At 39.8% G+C, this 16629-nt stretch overlaps 1 protein-coding gene across 3 annotated transcripts in view; it reads left to right on the forward strand.

Annotated features, from left to right (window-relative positions):
* Positions 1 to 235: 235 nt before the first annotated feature.
* The window catches only part of LOC103363285 (glutamate receptor 4), a 174177-nt gene continuing 157783 nt past the window's right edge, over positions 236 to 16629 (forward strand). For all 3 annotated transcript variants that reach the window (XM_008289968.1, XM_008289969.1, XM_008289970.1), the window contains exons 1-2: positions 236 to 326; positions 8435 to 8593. In XM_008289968.1, coding sequence (XP_008288190.1) covers positions 236 to 326; positions 8435 to 8593 — 250 coding nt within the window. The remainder of the gene's footprint in view (positions 327 to 8434; positions 8594 to 16629) is intronic.

Here is a 16629-nt window from a genome sequence, read left to right on the forward strand (position 1 = left end):
GGACGCAGTTTGACGGTACAAACGAGCGGCACTGCGGGGGGATCTCCAAGAGAAAAAGCCATTCAAAGCAGACATGGATATTTAACCGGCGTTTATTACTATTATCATTATTTTTGTAAAAAGAAAAAAAAAAATCTCTTTGTTTTTTTCCCCCTCCACCTTGTGATGTTGCTTTGCCCCGGGGGTGTTAATTAAACCTGCTCGATGTCTCTCATCAGTTTATAACCGAAACAAAATGAGGATTTCTTCCCGCGATTGGATTCTGTTGATGTTCTCTGGCTTTTGGGGACTGACGATGGGAGCTTTCCCGAGCAGCGTTCAGATCGGTGAGTGTTTCTGTTCCATCTACCCAGAGAATAAATCATGTGAATGGATGTGTGGACGTCCTGTCTGCTGCCTCGGTCCTGCCGTTTAACACCTCAGCACTACTCAAAGTGGGAATTTCTTCCACCGTCCTTCGTGTTTATTCGTCTTTACGCACACGGGCTCCTGCACCTCATGTTTTAACACACACCTAATGCGCTTTGTATCTGCGGGCTGGAGCGTGTATCCCGGTGCACTCCGCCACTGCAGCAGATCAGAGCAGCAAAGTGTGTGTGTGTGTGTGTGTGTGTGTGTGTGGTGTGTATTCCCTATGCAGGCTGCCTGTGCAATGACTGCTGTTAACACTCTCGCAGACCCCGGTCCTGGCGCTGCAATAAACCCCTGCCACAGTCCCACAGGCCTCCCAGCTGCACCGTTTCTCCTCTTTTTTTTTCTTAATTAAACATCTCCATGTTTCCGTTTAACAACTTAACTGTGTTTGTTGTGGGAGGGATTAAAGCCGATGGATTCATAGCTTTCATTCCACCAGCAGGCAGATTGACTTGAAGGCAGGGAATTGGGCGATTGGAAGAAAGGCAAAAACTGTGACCTCCAATCAATCATCAGATAAGCTGTCATTCATCTGCTTTCCTGTAAAAACAAAAATTCTGCTTCTGTGTTCATGCATTGTAGAATTAACATTAGCTTACACTGACTTTTTGTGGGTTCACCCTCCACTGCTCCTAGCGGAGTTGAGGCACATCAGAGCCACTCAGGCTGATGGAAAATGACAAGCTGCTCAAATGATTCTCCTTGTCCTCTTATATCAGCGTGATACTGGGATCCACCAGGGCCCCCAGGGAGGTCAGAGGTCAGGGTCTGTTACAGAATAGCACCCTGTGGAAGTGAGCTGGGTGGGGGGTTTGAACCTGCTGCTGTGCCATCGAGGCAAACGTTTGAGTAGTAATTTGCTGATGATTTAAGCAAAACTGGTGCACAGTTTCTCAGCTGTTTCGTGCACCGTCTCCTGATACTTCTTTAAAACTATAACTGCTTCTCATTATCATTTAGCTTGCCGGCAATTATGGGAAATGGTGTTGATGTAATCCCTGTGTCATCATATTTCACATCTCGGGCCGAGCTGACCTCTGGGAGTGTAAAAATCCACACTATGCCAGCGTTTCCTCACCCGCCAGACTTCATTTAACGTTTTCTAGTTTTGAGCACCCACTGCGGAGCTCCAGCGGCTCCTCAGAGAGGGCAAACATCTCCCCAATCAACACTTGTCAGTTTCAAATAATTGTCAGTGAAGAATCAACACTTATTAGCAGTGGGACGTTTAATGTGCACGTATGCATGCAACATGGAAACAAGTACGCAAACATGCCGCACAGCTGAATTCTCACATCAGTATAGAGAAGATTTGTAAATCTCATTTTCTATTAATTTTTTGAACAGTTGTATTTCCTTGCAGGGCCGCGGTGGGGCTGCAGCCACTCCCAGCATGCACTGCATGGAGGGATGGAGGGCACATGTTTGATGGGAAGTTTATTCATTTCAGCCAAAAGTACATTCTGCACATCCTCAAAGCAAGGGAACCATGAGTTATAGAATTCCAAGCAACATTTAAACATCTTTTAGGGTTCTCTAATAATTTCTAAGTTGTCTCTGAGCAATCTTGAAACTGTTTCGATGATCCTCTCATCATCTGAGCTGGTGTGTGGGTGTGAACTCTCATAAGACTGTGACTCTGCAGAGGTTAAACTGATGTCGCCAGATTCTTGGACTTAAGGAGACTAGTCCCATTACATGTTCAGACTCCATTTAGAGCTGAATTAGGACTCTGAATCTGTATCTGGGTGTCTTATTTGGATAAAGAAGAATGCTGCTTTCAAATGGAACTCCTGAGCTTGTTGCTATAACGCGGGAAGTTGTGTACACTGAGTGCTTGGCATTTAGCTTTGTTTGTTAGTTGTGTGAACACGGTTGCTGGACAGGTGCAACATGGAGTCCACTACCAGCATCTAGACCTGGAGACTAACCATTTAGCATGCTAATGAACAGGTAACGCAATGTAGGAAATTCAGAGATGATAAAAAGATGAGGCATTTGTGAATATCAACACGTTTCTCCGACATTATAAAAATCGTAAGAGAAACTCTTCATGACTAAAATGACAATATGTAAATTTAGCGTTCACTGGAAGTTGAACTTACATGGCCTCTGGTATTTCTGAAAATGTCTGCAAACAAACTTGTGAACTCAGAGGTTTGAGAAAATTTCCTGTTATATATACCATTAAAGGGGGCTGTTTTTGTGTGTGTGTGTGAACACAAGTTAATGCAGGTGTGAACGGAGGCACTGTAATAAAGTCAAACAACTTCAGGAAGTGGTTTGGCTCAGTTACTACAAGTCTCAAACTCAATGAGCACTAGGAGAGTGCAGTTCTCCACCAAGGCCAAAGTTCTGTCTTGCAGTTTTAACTACCTGAATCCCAAAACCTGCTGGTGGGTTTGAACAGCATTTGTTTAAAAAAAACACCAAATTTACACTATTTTTCAGGGCTGGAAACTGTGAAAGCTGAAAAAACTGTTCGATTTTCAACTTTCCAATGGTCCTTGAGCTTGTGATGTGCTGTTCCTTAACCAAATCTCAGCCTAAAACCAAGATATTCCATCAAAACTACTTTATTCTATGTCTCATTTTAAAAAATTGACACAAACAAACCTTTTGCTCCAACCAGATTCTCGAAAAAACTAAAAACTTTTTGTCCTCAGCACAACTGTAAAGATGTTAGTGACACAGCAACAGTCACAAGACAAAAATTCTAGGACTTTTTGGTTGAGCTGCAGACAGTGTACACAAAGCAGATAGAAGACGTAAACTAATTAAATATGTAAGCAGTTAAATAGAGCCAGTATGTAGAGTTGTCCAAGTTCTCCACTAACAAGAAATTGGATCATTTTTCAGCATAATCTTGCAGACAGACAAGAAAACAGCACCGAAAACAAACCTGCGCCTCAGCTCTCCTTTGACAAAGGAGTACGTTTGTGTAAATGCAATTTGTACAGGCTGTTCTTAGGGGAAAAAAAACCCACTGAAAGGTCACCTGAAGCTGCTGTATAAGTAATGTTAGCCTAGTTTGCAAAGCCACTGAAGAGGTAGCCTGCAGATGCCATCAGCTGTTTCCATCTGTCACATGATCTCACCTCACTTGCTATACAGACCCCCGAGAGTTTTTCCTCTTTCCGACCCGGGGTGAACCGCATTTGTCAGATCTGCGCATTGAGATCTGAGCAGGACACGGTATCTGATAAGCAGTAGGTAGGAGGAGGAAGGTGTAAATTAAAAGAGCTGTTGATCAGATGTCATCGGTCGGATATTCCAGTTGGCAACGAGGCCACAAACAAACAGGCACGATGGAGCCACTAGAGTCTTTTTTTTTTTTGACAAAACCATATGGCATCTGTGAGACTTCAAAACCCCGAAAGTGTGTAGTTTTGTACTGGATCTAATTTTGTGTTACATCTAGATGGAGGAGAAAGTCACAAGTCTAAATAAGTGGGATTTAGGTCAGCATTTGATTCAGATGTGCAAAGGGCATTCCTACTAATTTGTGGCCATGGTGTATGAAATATTCACACCTTTTCTTTTTTTAGAAATCAGGAATAAACAGCACCTGTGAACATTTGAGAGCAAACGTGAGTCGAAATGAGGTGAAACCAAACAGGATTTACATGACCGGGCTTCATAAAGGACTAAAATATTCTAAAGTTTACCTTTAAAGAGGTCAGCCATAAAAAGAACACTCTGGCATTTTGCTTTTGAATGACATTTACACTGTCTCATCCTAAGAAATATAGCCTTGGGTTAGATTTTGAAATGTGAAACAAACTGCTTCTAACCTAAAACACCACTGACATTTGCACAGCCATGAATGGCTTAGTCAAGATCTTGGTATATGAGCGGGGCTGTAATGCGAACGGACAGAAATACAAACGCAGAGCTAAAATCTTATCTCTCATGCCAAACTGATTTATGATACTGGAGCTGCTATTGCATTAAAAGCTGAATGAAGAGCAGAGAGATATTTGGTGAATATTATCATCTACTCTGCTTGTATTAATATGAGACAAAGATGATTTTGCATGTTTAACAGACCGAAAGAAGGCTCTTTAGGCTCCACTGGGAAGCAGCTAGACTGCAGCAGTGTTTTCAGCCATAGGATGTTCATAATGTGAATTAACAAAACAATGTTGTCCTTTGATTACATTTTAAACATCGTCTACTCTGTTTTGACAAATTCTGATCTGACAGAAGTTCCTCACTGATCAGAACTACTAAAACTGTTAAAACACAAGTGAAAGCTTTAAAAACGCCACACAAAGGCTGATCTTAAAAACACTATTAACTGTTTGCTCAAATGCTTCATGCAACCTTAAATATAACCAGGTAGTTTTAGGTAAGCTAGCAGCATGGGTCAAGGAACCATGATGCCAGTCAGTCCATTTCTAAAGTCATGAAATATAGCACACACATTCATGATCCCCTGAGGTTGTTTCTTGCTGTCTTTTGGCACTTTTTCCTCTAGGTCAGAATTTTTTCTCACACAGTGAAATATCTCAACATTGACTTAATAGATTGCGCGACATTTGGTGCAGATTCATGGTCCCCAGAGGATGAATCATCAGGATCTTTTCTCCAGCGTCACAAGCAAGTTAAAAATTTCCAGTTCTAAAGTAAAATATCGTGACATCTACGAGATAGATTGACACAAGCTTTGGTACACATAGTCGTGATCCCCAGAGGAAGAGTTCTACTAACATTGGTGAACATCTTACGTTCCAATTATCTTGGTTGACAGTTTAAGTTCAGAATGAAATGTCTCCACAACTATTGCGCTAACATTACTTACAGATCTCTATAAGCGTGTTTCCATATATCACGTGAATATGAGGTGGACTTGTGTTGCGAAAAAATTTTGTTTTCATCAACTGTGCATAAACTAGGCTGCATAGTGTCATCAGAAGGTAGCGATGTAGGCTTTGTTACCTGTAATAAACAGAGCAGAAGAAGAACCAGACAAAACCAGCTGCTTGCCAACCACCCAAAAATCCTTTAAGAAGATAGAAAGAAACAAAGTGTTGACCATCTGTCAGAGAAAAGTTGAGAGAAGTCTTCAGAAATTGTTTTCAAGTTGCAATTATTCTTTCATCTCAACTGGAACTGACAAAGTTTCACGATATTTGGAGACAAAGACAATGAAAAATGAAAACAGGTAATCAGCCACTGGAGTTAAATGTTCACAACATCAGAATGTGTTTGGAGAAGTGTGTGTCCAGAGTTACTCAGAGGAGATAAAGAAGCTGATTCTGATATCCTCCAGTTACTTTAAAAACCTCTATCAAAATCTACTGAGGTTGAAAAAAAACGTCTGATGTTAGCGGCTAGCTAGTTAAAGTAGACAGCATGTCATTGGGAGAGTATGAAGCAAACCAGTTAATTTGTCACACAAATCTGCCTGGTAGCTGTGTTGTTGTGGTTTAACTATCACAGCTTTAGTTTTTTATCTTTGTGGTCAGTATGTTGCTTGTTGACTGAATCTGAAGGGTTCTGTACTTGACTCTGAACTTAACAAGACTTGATCCTGTGGACCGAATGAGTCGACGGGATGATTTCTGCCTTGATACTGAAGGATTGATGTTGCGGTGTCATAGTTGGCTAATTCAAGTTTGCAACAGAAATACTGTGAAGAGTTTTCATCTTGAACTAATTCATGCAAACGGTGAAGTTGAGTAGTGATCGAGTTGCGCGAAGAATCTATGCAGCAATAATTCTAACTTTGTGATCCTGGTGTTTTTATGTAGAGCTTCGAGCAAAACTGTTCTAGCTGCTGCAGGTTTGAACAACTTTATATCTAGCTTTAAATTCGTAAATCTGAGGTCTCCTAACATGATCACGAAAGAAAAGAAGAAAGAAGAAGAAGAAGAAGAAGAAGAAAAAAACAAAGCTCCAATACAAAAATCTGTTTTCAGACTTTAGACTTTTTTCTCTAGTCTCTGATTTTCGATGAGACACTGAATCATTATTGAAAGGAAACTATGTAAGAAGTTTAGGGGAAAACGTCAGTATTTGATGGAGATGTTAACAAATTATAAAGATTTAAATAATGAGTTTGAATACACTTTGCTTTTTGAAAGACAGAAGCCAAAAAGGTTGGAAACTAGTTGTTGTATTCCAAAGGCTTGTTGTGCAAAGTCTTCATTTTCTATGTAACTTGTAGGGTAGAAAGTACAATGTCCCTCTGTGAAATGTAGGGGAGTGGAAGTTTACAGTAAAAAATGGAAATCTGTGCACTTGAATGTCAGCGGTGTTGCATTGACAAAATGAGCATGTTAGTATGTAGACACAAGCATTTAGCTCGGAGCACCTTTGAGTCCCAACATGCAAATTCTTTATTTCAGTGAATGAAACTTGCTCAGGTGTCACCACATGGTTGTAACCCTGTTAAAAGTGGGTCGGAGCAGAAAACACTCACGTTAGCCACTTTTAAAGGGAAAAAAACCCTACATATTTTGCTCGTTGGTTTGGAGTCCATATTAGTCCGCTGCCTCCACTCCCATCAGACCCATGAGGAAGCTCCAGGCATCTGTCAGCGCAGCAGGAGGAGTTTAATTTAACTGTGATCTGAAATTTGAAGTCCTTCTTCACACAAAATGTAAATAAATCCTCTGCTCTCATTCTCCCCACTGAAACCTTCACACACTGAAACACATTTTCCTGTAAAATCACAGTAAAATACAGGCATCTGTGGTTGACTGTACTTTACTGTTTTTTTGTGTTTTTAACATTGTTACAGTTGTAATTTACTCAAACAGGAAATTACTGTATAATTAATAGTTAATAACAGTATTATACAGCAGAACACGAGGTTTACTGGTTATTACTGTAACTAGACTGTCCAGTTATATACTGTATTTACATTGTTCTGCCACTGCGATCAACATTTCCTGTAGTTTTGTGTCTCATTTGTGTTGTTTTGTGCCATTTATTTATTCATTTTTTAAATCTTTTTTTCCCTCCTTTTGTGTCTTGTTTTTGTCCTTATTGTGTCTCTGTTTGTTTTTGTACCTCGCCAGTGTCGTTTGTCCCATATTTTGCTGTTTTGTGTCTCGTTTGTGTCATTTTGTGTCTTCTTTTTGTTGTTTTGTCTCTTCTTTATGTCATTTTATTTCTCATTTTTCTTTTGTCTTGTTTGGGACGTTTTGTTTGTCAAATTGAGACAGTTTTGTCCCCTTTCATGTCTCATGTTCGTCATGTTGTGACTTATTTTTCATTCAGTGTGTCACTTTGTGTCTTGTTGGTGTCATTTCATGTTTAGTTTTTTGTCTTTTTGTGTCTCATTTGTTACGCCTGTGTCCTGTGTGTCATATTTTGGTTTTTTCCATTTTGTTTGTGCCATTTTTTGTTGTTGCCTTAATTGTCTGCATCGTTTTGTGTCTCATTTTTCTTGTTTTGTCTCTCATGTGTGTCGTCTTGTCTTGTTTTTTTTTCAGTTTGGATCTCAATTGCGTGATTTTGTGTCTCGTTATTGTCATTTTGTGTCATTTTACTTTTGTGTGTCACTTGTGTCATTTGTGTCCATTTTGTATCTCGTTTTTGTTTTGTTGTTTTGTCTTGTTAACGTTTTGTTTCTTTTTGAGATCGCTTTGTCTCCTTTCTGTGGTTTTGTGTCTTGTGTTTGTCATGTTGTCTCATTGTACTATTTGTGTCTTTTTGGTTTTTGATGTTTTCCATTTTAAAACTGTATTTTAGAAAAACCAAACACTCCTGTTAGAATTTGGCTGCATTTTTTACAGTAATTCATGACAGTGCAGCTGAGCAGCTACTCTGACCACGTGGGCACTGAATCTGGTTAAACACACATATGATGACATGCACTAATAAATGACTGTTTCCTTTGGCTCTCTTCTTCTCTTTACTTGCACTAAACTCGTGAGGATGTGCAGGCAGTGGTGAAACTGTTTCAGTGGTTTTCTGGCTAACTCCACTTGGCTCATGTTTCTGTGCTATAATCAGTGATAACGGAACTGTTTGTAATGAGGTTAAACCTTCTCCTCCCTCTGTCCAGGCGGCCTGTTCATCAGAAACACTGATCAGGAGTACACTGCCTTCCGTCTGGCGATCTTCCTGCACAACACCAGCCCGAACGCCTCAGAAGCCCCGTTCAACCTGGTGCCTCACGTGGACAATATCGAGACGGCCAACAGCTTCGCCGTCACCAACGCCTGTAAGTCCGGTCTTCCTCTTGTGTTTGGGTTTCGATCGTGATAAAACGGAAAATACAAGTTTTTTGTGCAGCAAATTGTGCAATTTTTGAATTCTGGACAGTGTTTTGGAAAAATATGAAATACTGTAAGACTGGACAGCGCACTAACGAACTGTTTCCATTGGATGAAGCAGATTCTAGTCTTTGATGGTCACAGAAAATCCTAACTCATACACTCAGTGAGCAGTTAGTAGTGACTGGACGTTTTGCAGCAAATCTCCTGAAAGCTGTCGGTCAACTGTCAAAATCGTGCAAGTTCTCATTCCGATAAAGTCCCGGAAGAGCTTACAATTTGTGCCTAAAGAAGCAGTTTGTCATACCTCTCAGGTTTAACACTAAAGTCCTTTAAAAAAGCGATAAATAAGAGTTTTACTGAAGCTGCACTAATGATGTAAATAATCTGGTTGAATTATATTTACATGACAAACATCATCCCCAAAAAAAAAAAACGACACATATTTAGGTTGTATGTCTCCTTGCAAACTGCTCAGTGTTCGTCTGCTGCATAGTAACTGTCGCTGTTGTTTCACATCTGATCTGAGCAAAACCACACACGCCAAAGGGGACAGAAGCTGCACACACAAACACACACACACACACAGATGAACAACAATCACACACTCGCTGCCGTGGTTAGATCTGTGAACAGTAGCGGGCAGTGATTTTTAGTGATGATCCCTGAGGAAACATCTTCTTTCTTTCCTTCTTTTTCGCTCTCGTCCGAGTGTGGGCATGTATATTTATCTCTCTCTCTCTGTGTGTGTGTGTGTGTGTGTGTGTGTGTGTGTGTGTGTGCAGGGCGGTGGGAGTTTCCCGCAAAGACCATAAAACACTGCAGCCTGATGTCTTTGCTATCTGTGGTGTGATCTGGTGTTTAAAAAAAAAAAATCAATGGCTAAATTAGGCAGAGAATGATGTGCTTTTATGTTTGTGTGGTAATTGAGGGTGAACTGTGTTTCTGTGAGATGATCAGAGACTTTTTTAGCATTCTGTGATCATATTAAGAAAGTGAAGTAATTTGAAAAGACTCAACGTATTCTCCTTTAGCTAGCTTGTGATTCCGGTAAGTATTTAAACTATACCAGGGGGCTTTACGGTCACATTTTGGGAAATTTGCACCTTTATAATTTTGCAAATTATCGATAAGTGGCTCCTATTTGTCATAAACCCATTGATGTACAGTTAACCGTTGCTTGAAATCATTTTGATACTGAAGAAACCGTTCTCATTCTTCCTCTTTGTGTTGTTCGTCAGGTTTTCCAAGCATGTTGTGCCTCTTCTTGTAGGTGTTCGCTCCAAACATTATCGACAGAAATACACGTACGACTGAACAGAAATATTCAAGAATTTGAGATTAGTTTAGCATACATAAAATAACAAAATTCTGTTCTCCTAGAACAGTACAAAATGAAAACAAATATAAATGTAAAAAATTAGGTCTTTCTGGTTTCTCCCAATATGCTGCTACAGATACAATTTTGCACACTTGCACTATTTGCATTGTATTTTACATTTTATATGTATATGTGTGTCTATATATATATATATATATATATATATACACACACACATCTGTGGGACTCTGAGAAACAGCATTTCAACTTCTCTGTCTGTACTGCACATGTAGAGATAATGAAGTTCACTGACTTTGATTAAAAACAAAATATATCTTAAATACATCTGTTTGTTCAGATTGAACTGAGATACAGTTTCAGCAGCGCGTAGTAATTTTGTCCCTTTCATCTCATGCGATATCTTCGCCTCCATCGCTCTGCGCAGTAGGTACACTTTCAGCTGTATCACATTAAATCGAGTAACATCTAATCTCTGCCCGCAAACAAACAGCATCGGTAACATTATATTCAGCTTTTCTAGCTAAAACTGATGTATCCGTGACGTGTTGCCTATTAATGGCCTCCAAGATGAAATTACAGTAGATGACGCTGTATTGATCTCTGTGGGGAAATGAGCTGTGCCAGCAGCAGATAGAATAATGCGAGAAAAAGTAGGTTATGAGCACAAGAAATGAATATAAGATACGCAATTAAACAACTGCAGGGTGATGCATACATACATTAATGTACAGCTGACACCCTCAATGCTTTTCAAGTGGACTGTGGGGAAAAGCATGAATATTAAAGGTGGAGCCTGAGATTGTGCAGGGAGATTGTTTGTTTATTCAGTTTGCATGTTTGCATAGTTAGCATGTGTCTGCCCCCTTTTCTCTGCAGCTGGAAGAGCGTCGATCAGGCTGAGCTGCAGATGGATCGATTAGTTGTCAGCTGTTGAATTAATCCTCATCTAATTTGATAACTGACTTTAATCGGTTTGAGTCAAGAAACAAAAGTCTACATTTTTTTAATTGTAGCTTCTTATATTTTCGGTTTTCTTCCCTCCTCTAAAGATTTTTCTTTTGTGGACACTTGAGAGCATCTTCTTAGGGAAACACTAATCAAACACTTTTCATTTTCTGACATTTTAAAGATGAAACAACTAATCAATTATTGAAAATAATCAGCATATAAAACGAAAATAACCATTTGTGAAGCCGTAGTCCAAGTCGATTCATCTGTTACCCCATTTACTGTTAACATTAGACATGAAGTGCATTGGATAAGAATATCTGACTCCACCTTTAACCCTCTGAACCCCAGAATATTTCTGAGCATTCTTTCATTTATATTTTTTTTATTTTTCACTGTGGGATCTTTTTTTTTTTTTAACCGCAATAGAAAGTCCCGCACCTCTATGAAAACAGTACGTTTTTGTGCTGTACACAGATATAAAACCATAATTATTAAAAAAGAAAAAACAAAAATTGAAAAACCTTGTACAAAATGTCCAACATTTTTCTAAGTGTCCACAAGTGTTCCCAATGGTAGAAAAAAAAAAGAAATGGTGGCTCTACATGCAGTAGATATTTTCCTACTTACATTTTTAATTTGTTTCCATACACAGCCTGCAGTTCGGCCAAAAAGTTATGGATTCTTGTCAGGTGACTGCTAGTAGCAGCTGAGTCACTAATGGCTTCACAGTAGCACACAGGAGCATTCAACTCTTTATAGTTTTATGCTGAAAAAGCTGTATTTTGGCCAAGTTTTCAATGAAACATGCAGAATTAAGAGATTTTGGGGAAATATCACGATTTTAGGTTCAGATTTGGTTCCCTGATTAAATGGCATGTCGCAGATAAGTAGTTCATGGACCACCAGAAAGTTGAAAATCAGATCATTCTTTTGGTTTTCATCACTTCTACCTCTAATAAATGGCTTTCAAGCTCGATGGCAGGTCGAACTGTATAGGAGGTTAACGTGAAATTAACATTTTTTTCAAGTATTTAAATGTGAAATACAAGTGTTCAAGTGTTTTTTTTTGTCATCTACTAAAGCAATTGTCAGTAGTTTACACAAAAGTGGCCACTCTCACATAATAACAGACCAGAGTTTGAGAATTTGAAACAACTTTATTTCTGTAAATCCTCCATATCACTTACAAGTTTACACAGTCTTTTGTGTTCAGCCGGTCGATGCAGACCCTGAAATGATCCACCAAGACAGAAAATGGCTCGTACAGTGACCGATGCAATAACAGAGCAGCAGTTGTCCTGTCATAGAGGTGCAGTTGGGAGTAAACGGAATATTTCCAGGAACAGAAGAAACTATGGGATTTTTCACCGCCAGTCTAATGGCTGCACAGTTGCAGGAAGTCAGTTTGCAGCCCATTGATTGGCCAAGCCAAATCAGAGCAGAATTACATGAGCCAATCAATGGCTCTGATAGCTCAGGGCTCTGACTCTGAGATCGAACCGCATCGCTTGTTTTCACCCCCCCCGTTTTACATTTCCCAGTGTCTTTATTCGCTTTTTGCTTCTCGGCCCCCTGTTCCGCTCCATTATCAAAGGCCCTGAGATAATGGTTATGAATAGGCAGTGTTACCATGTGACATTTAAGGGCATAGCTTACATTTGGGAAGAGGAGATGAGAGACAGAGCTAATTTGTGAAGAGAGATTAGGCCATTCAGCGACTCGGCGTGCTGCTGTCAGAAAGGCTGATGGGGATAATTGGAGGGAGGACGAGGACAAATGTTGTTGTATGTTCCCATTGTCATTGATAATCATTCTGTGGACTCAGACACTCTGATAGATTCTGCTACATTTGTTTGATTTACAGTTTAGCCTCCTTATTATGCACAGTGGGGATAATGGTGTTACTGGCTTCACCCAGTGCTGCAGAGTTACTAAAAATACCAGTCAAAGATCCGGCTGTTAGTAATTTGTAGAGCGGAATACTGTAATTTGTTATTATTGAGTTAATTGTGACACTGCTGTATAATTACCTGCAACAAATGATGCAACGGTCAAGATATTTGTTATTTGTCTTTGTTGCAGTTATCTTATTACAGCGGGGTGAGAACTGTCTCCTAACTGAATGCTGTGAAGGGAAATTCTGCCAACAAAACAGTTTCTGATGATTATTTATCAAATGAGTTCCTGGAAATTCATCAATACGTTTCTTTACACAAGAATAATCAGGTTCCATGTCAGTCTCCATGTTGATTGGTTGGTCACTTTGCTCTCATCCAACCAAATTCTCATTCGTTTAACAATTGCTAGTGTTACTTTCAAAAGTGCTCCATCAAAAGCCTTTTCCGGGCGTAATGCATATTTTTAGAAACAGAAGGAACAGACTTCATAACTTTGACATTGTCCAACCTTATGGAGACTGCTTGGTGTAACTTTTTTAGCATTTAACTGGAGTCAGCGCTATATATGATACATAAAAGATGGACATAGTGACTCATCGCCTATTGGTTTGTAGGCTACCATCTCAAAGCCCCAAGTTTCGAATTTGGCCATCACCAGCTTGGCATTTTCAAATTGGAGACAAGTCAGGGGTGAATGTGACTGAGAACTTGAGGACACTATGCACAGCAATTTGCTGGCGAACTGTCAATCGCAAACTAGCCCTAAAACACACTCTGCTTTATCATCTTATGAGCACAATTCACAAAATTAGCATTAGGCTGTATTGCAGGAGACTAGAAACTAGCAATTGAAACCATAAACTCATCAGGAAAATGTTTACTGAGGTAACAAATCAAATGAGAAGCTGGGTCATTTTCTCATAGACTTCTATACAGTTGGACTGTATGGAGGAGTTGCCCCCTGCTGGTCACTATACAGAATGCAGGTTTAAGGCATCTTATGCTTTATGTAAAGTTTTTTATTAGGTCCAAACTAACTGACGTCATGTCAACAAAGTTATTAGTGTGGCTGGATTTTGTTCATACAGATGACCAAATAGTCGAGTTTAAACTTTGCAAGCAGCAGTTTGAATACCAGAGTTCAACAATCAACATATCATTTAAAAACAGCAGCTAACTTGTTTGTAATATATTCCTCAGTAGTTCTTCTGCTGGATCACTAGTTGTATTTTCTGAAATCAAATGAATATGAGCAGATGTACGCTGGCCTGCTCCCGGTCTGTGCTTATCATTTCAATATATAATAACCAGGTTAAAATGATTTCATGTGCTGCAAATATTAGCTTGTATGTTTATTTATAAGTCATTTAGGCTAATAAGACCAGCAGGTAGAGTGCATTTAGTGCACAGTGGCGGATTTAGTCTTCAAGGGAAAACATGCAGATTGTTTTCCCTTGAAGACTAAATCCGCCACTGTTGGTGGATTTTATTGGGTTCAATACAGTCCTGAGTGTGATTATAAAGAAATGGAACAATCTTCCAGTTTTCATCCAAATGTAGCCTAAATTTTAATTAAAAATCAGAAAAAAAGAGAATTTACATTTCTGCTAAGAGTTTAGTTGAGTGATGAAAAACAGTGCAGTGTAAAAATGTGTTGGAAACTTTATGGAAATGTGGCATTTAGAGACACGGTTGTCTTCTCTTTGCTCCACACTAGTTGTTGGTATTTTCAAGGGATTTGTTGAGAATGAGTGAAGTGCAGAATAACACCAGTGTTAACCTTTGTAAATGAGTAACTTTTTAAATGAGCTATCTGTAGTTGTGGAGAGGGAGGGAGTCTGACTGGTCCTTCATTACTTTATTTGTCTGCACACGGCGTCTCTGACACCAAGTATCAGATACTGTAGATCTTGCATCATTTGGAAACGGATCACGAGGTCGAAGCAGTGACAAGATTGTTGCTGACTGCTTTGAAGAGGGAAAAAGTCAGTTGTGAGAAGTGAAACTTTTTAAGGAATGTGTGGTGTATCACTTGAGATACAACTGATTTCTGACATTTCTGAAAAGGGACATTCGTGGCTACAGATTTCAGCCCGTCTGTGCCATATTTTTATTTTTTTTTCTAAACTGGTGTGAGATGGAAAATCCCCGTCTTTCACATGTGTGCAAAGATCTGGAAGGAAAATGCCAAAGCAACAGACTGCCTGGTTTATTATGAAACACTGAGCCAGCGTGACGATTCTTTCATGGATCCCTGCCTTGTTGTCAAGGTGCCATTCCCGGTGAAGTTCGGGACAGTCAGAGTGACTCCCTTAGCTTCTGCCAGTCCTTGAACCTGAAGGGCTTCACAACCGTTTGTCCCCTTTGATGTGAGGAAATGTCCGGTGGGAATTCATAGTGAAAGTCAACGAGAGCATCCAGGTGTTCCTGACAACAGTCAGTGTGCAGCACCAGCGAAAACAGGGAGGAAATGAAGGCTCTGTGACCATGCTGGTGGTGTAAAGCTTTAAAACATGGGATATTCCATCTATTTCAGCACATTATTGTCGGCAAACTTGAGAAAAATACCTCACTGAGGAGGTGTAGCATCAATAATACTGTGCAGGATAATTGTCTGAAGCTCAGATTCTCCACAATGAAGTGGAATGGAAATGAGGATGGCTGCACGTGAAAGGAGACTTTCATGGTGACAGGTTTGAGACTGCAGGGAAAGTTCAGCTGCTGGATTTCGCTTAAAACAAGAGTTCAAGTGGAATTTTATTCACGATTCATGAAGAACATCGAGCTGAATGACGCCATTTGGTCACAGTAACCTATAAAGCAGCCTCATGCTTTAAAATAAGCTGTATTTTTAATACTTTAATGCTTTTTGCAACATTGTTCTAGTAGCTGATAGAAATAAATTCTTCAAATCTTGGTTCTACAGGACTAGTGATTCTCTACAGTTAATTAAATGCTTTTTTTAAACCAACGACTGTTTCCTCAGTTTGGAGATTCCACTTCAGCCGTGTGTCAGAACGTGTAACACAACAGTGAGAGGTCCGGCTTTTCTAAAGAGCTTTCAACTCCATCTAACAGTTTTTATTCATTCAGCGAAGCAGGGTTCAGAAGTGGATGACCTCCTTCATCTCTCCAGCCATCAATGTAAAAGGTTCGCACTCGCGTCCACTTTTATCGGTTGGTCCTTGGTTCAAAATGAGAGTTCATTTTGCTCTTGTGTGGAGAACGGGAGCATGCGGAGGTTTGATTTATTTGTTGTGTGGCTTGTTCAGGTTCGCTTCGCTCCTTGACAGGTCTTCATCTGGTTTTAGATAAAGAGCATACAGTGATTTCTTTAGACAGTAGTGACCTTTTATTCATTGGAGGAAGTGCTGAGATCTGCAAACGTGGAGACGAAACACAAGCAGTTAACTTTTTTTTTGAAGAGAAAAAAAAGCTGAAAGGTGGAAAAGTGGTTCCTAAATAACCATCACAGTTCACCAAGCAACTTTTTGGGTTTGACTTTGACATTTGCTGTGGTTGTACACTTGCCTGCTTCTCATGTGCGCTGAGGGATAGTGACAGTTTTTTGTGGTTAGGACCCATTTTTAGCAGCACTGCAGCATTCACAGATCTCACAATAATTACCGGCTGCGACAGCGTGGCTGGTGTTGTTTTCACCCTGTGGATCTGTGTGTGTGTGTTTGTGTGTAACTGTGGTACAATATGGTCCTGAAGACACCTACTGCAACAGGAACTAACGCAGAGGTGGTTTTGAGTAGCTTGGCACATGTTTATATATATATCTATATAT

This window comes from Stegastes partitus, unplaced genomic scaffold (assembly GCF_000690725.1).
Source record: "Stegastes partitus isolate 25-593 unplaced genomic scaffold, Stegastes_partitus-1.0.2 Scaffold649, whole genome shotgun sequence".
NCBI classification, from domain to species: Eukaryota; Metazoa; Chordata; class Actinopteri; family Pomacentridae; genus Stegastes; species Stegastes partitus.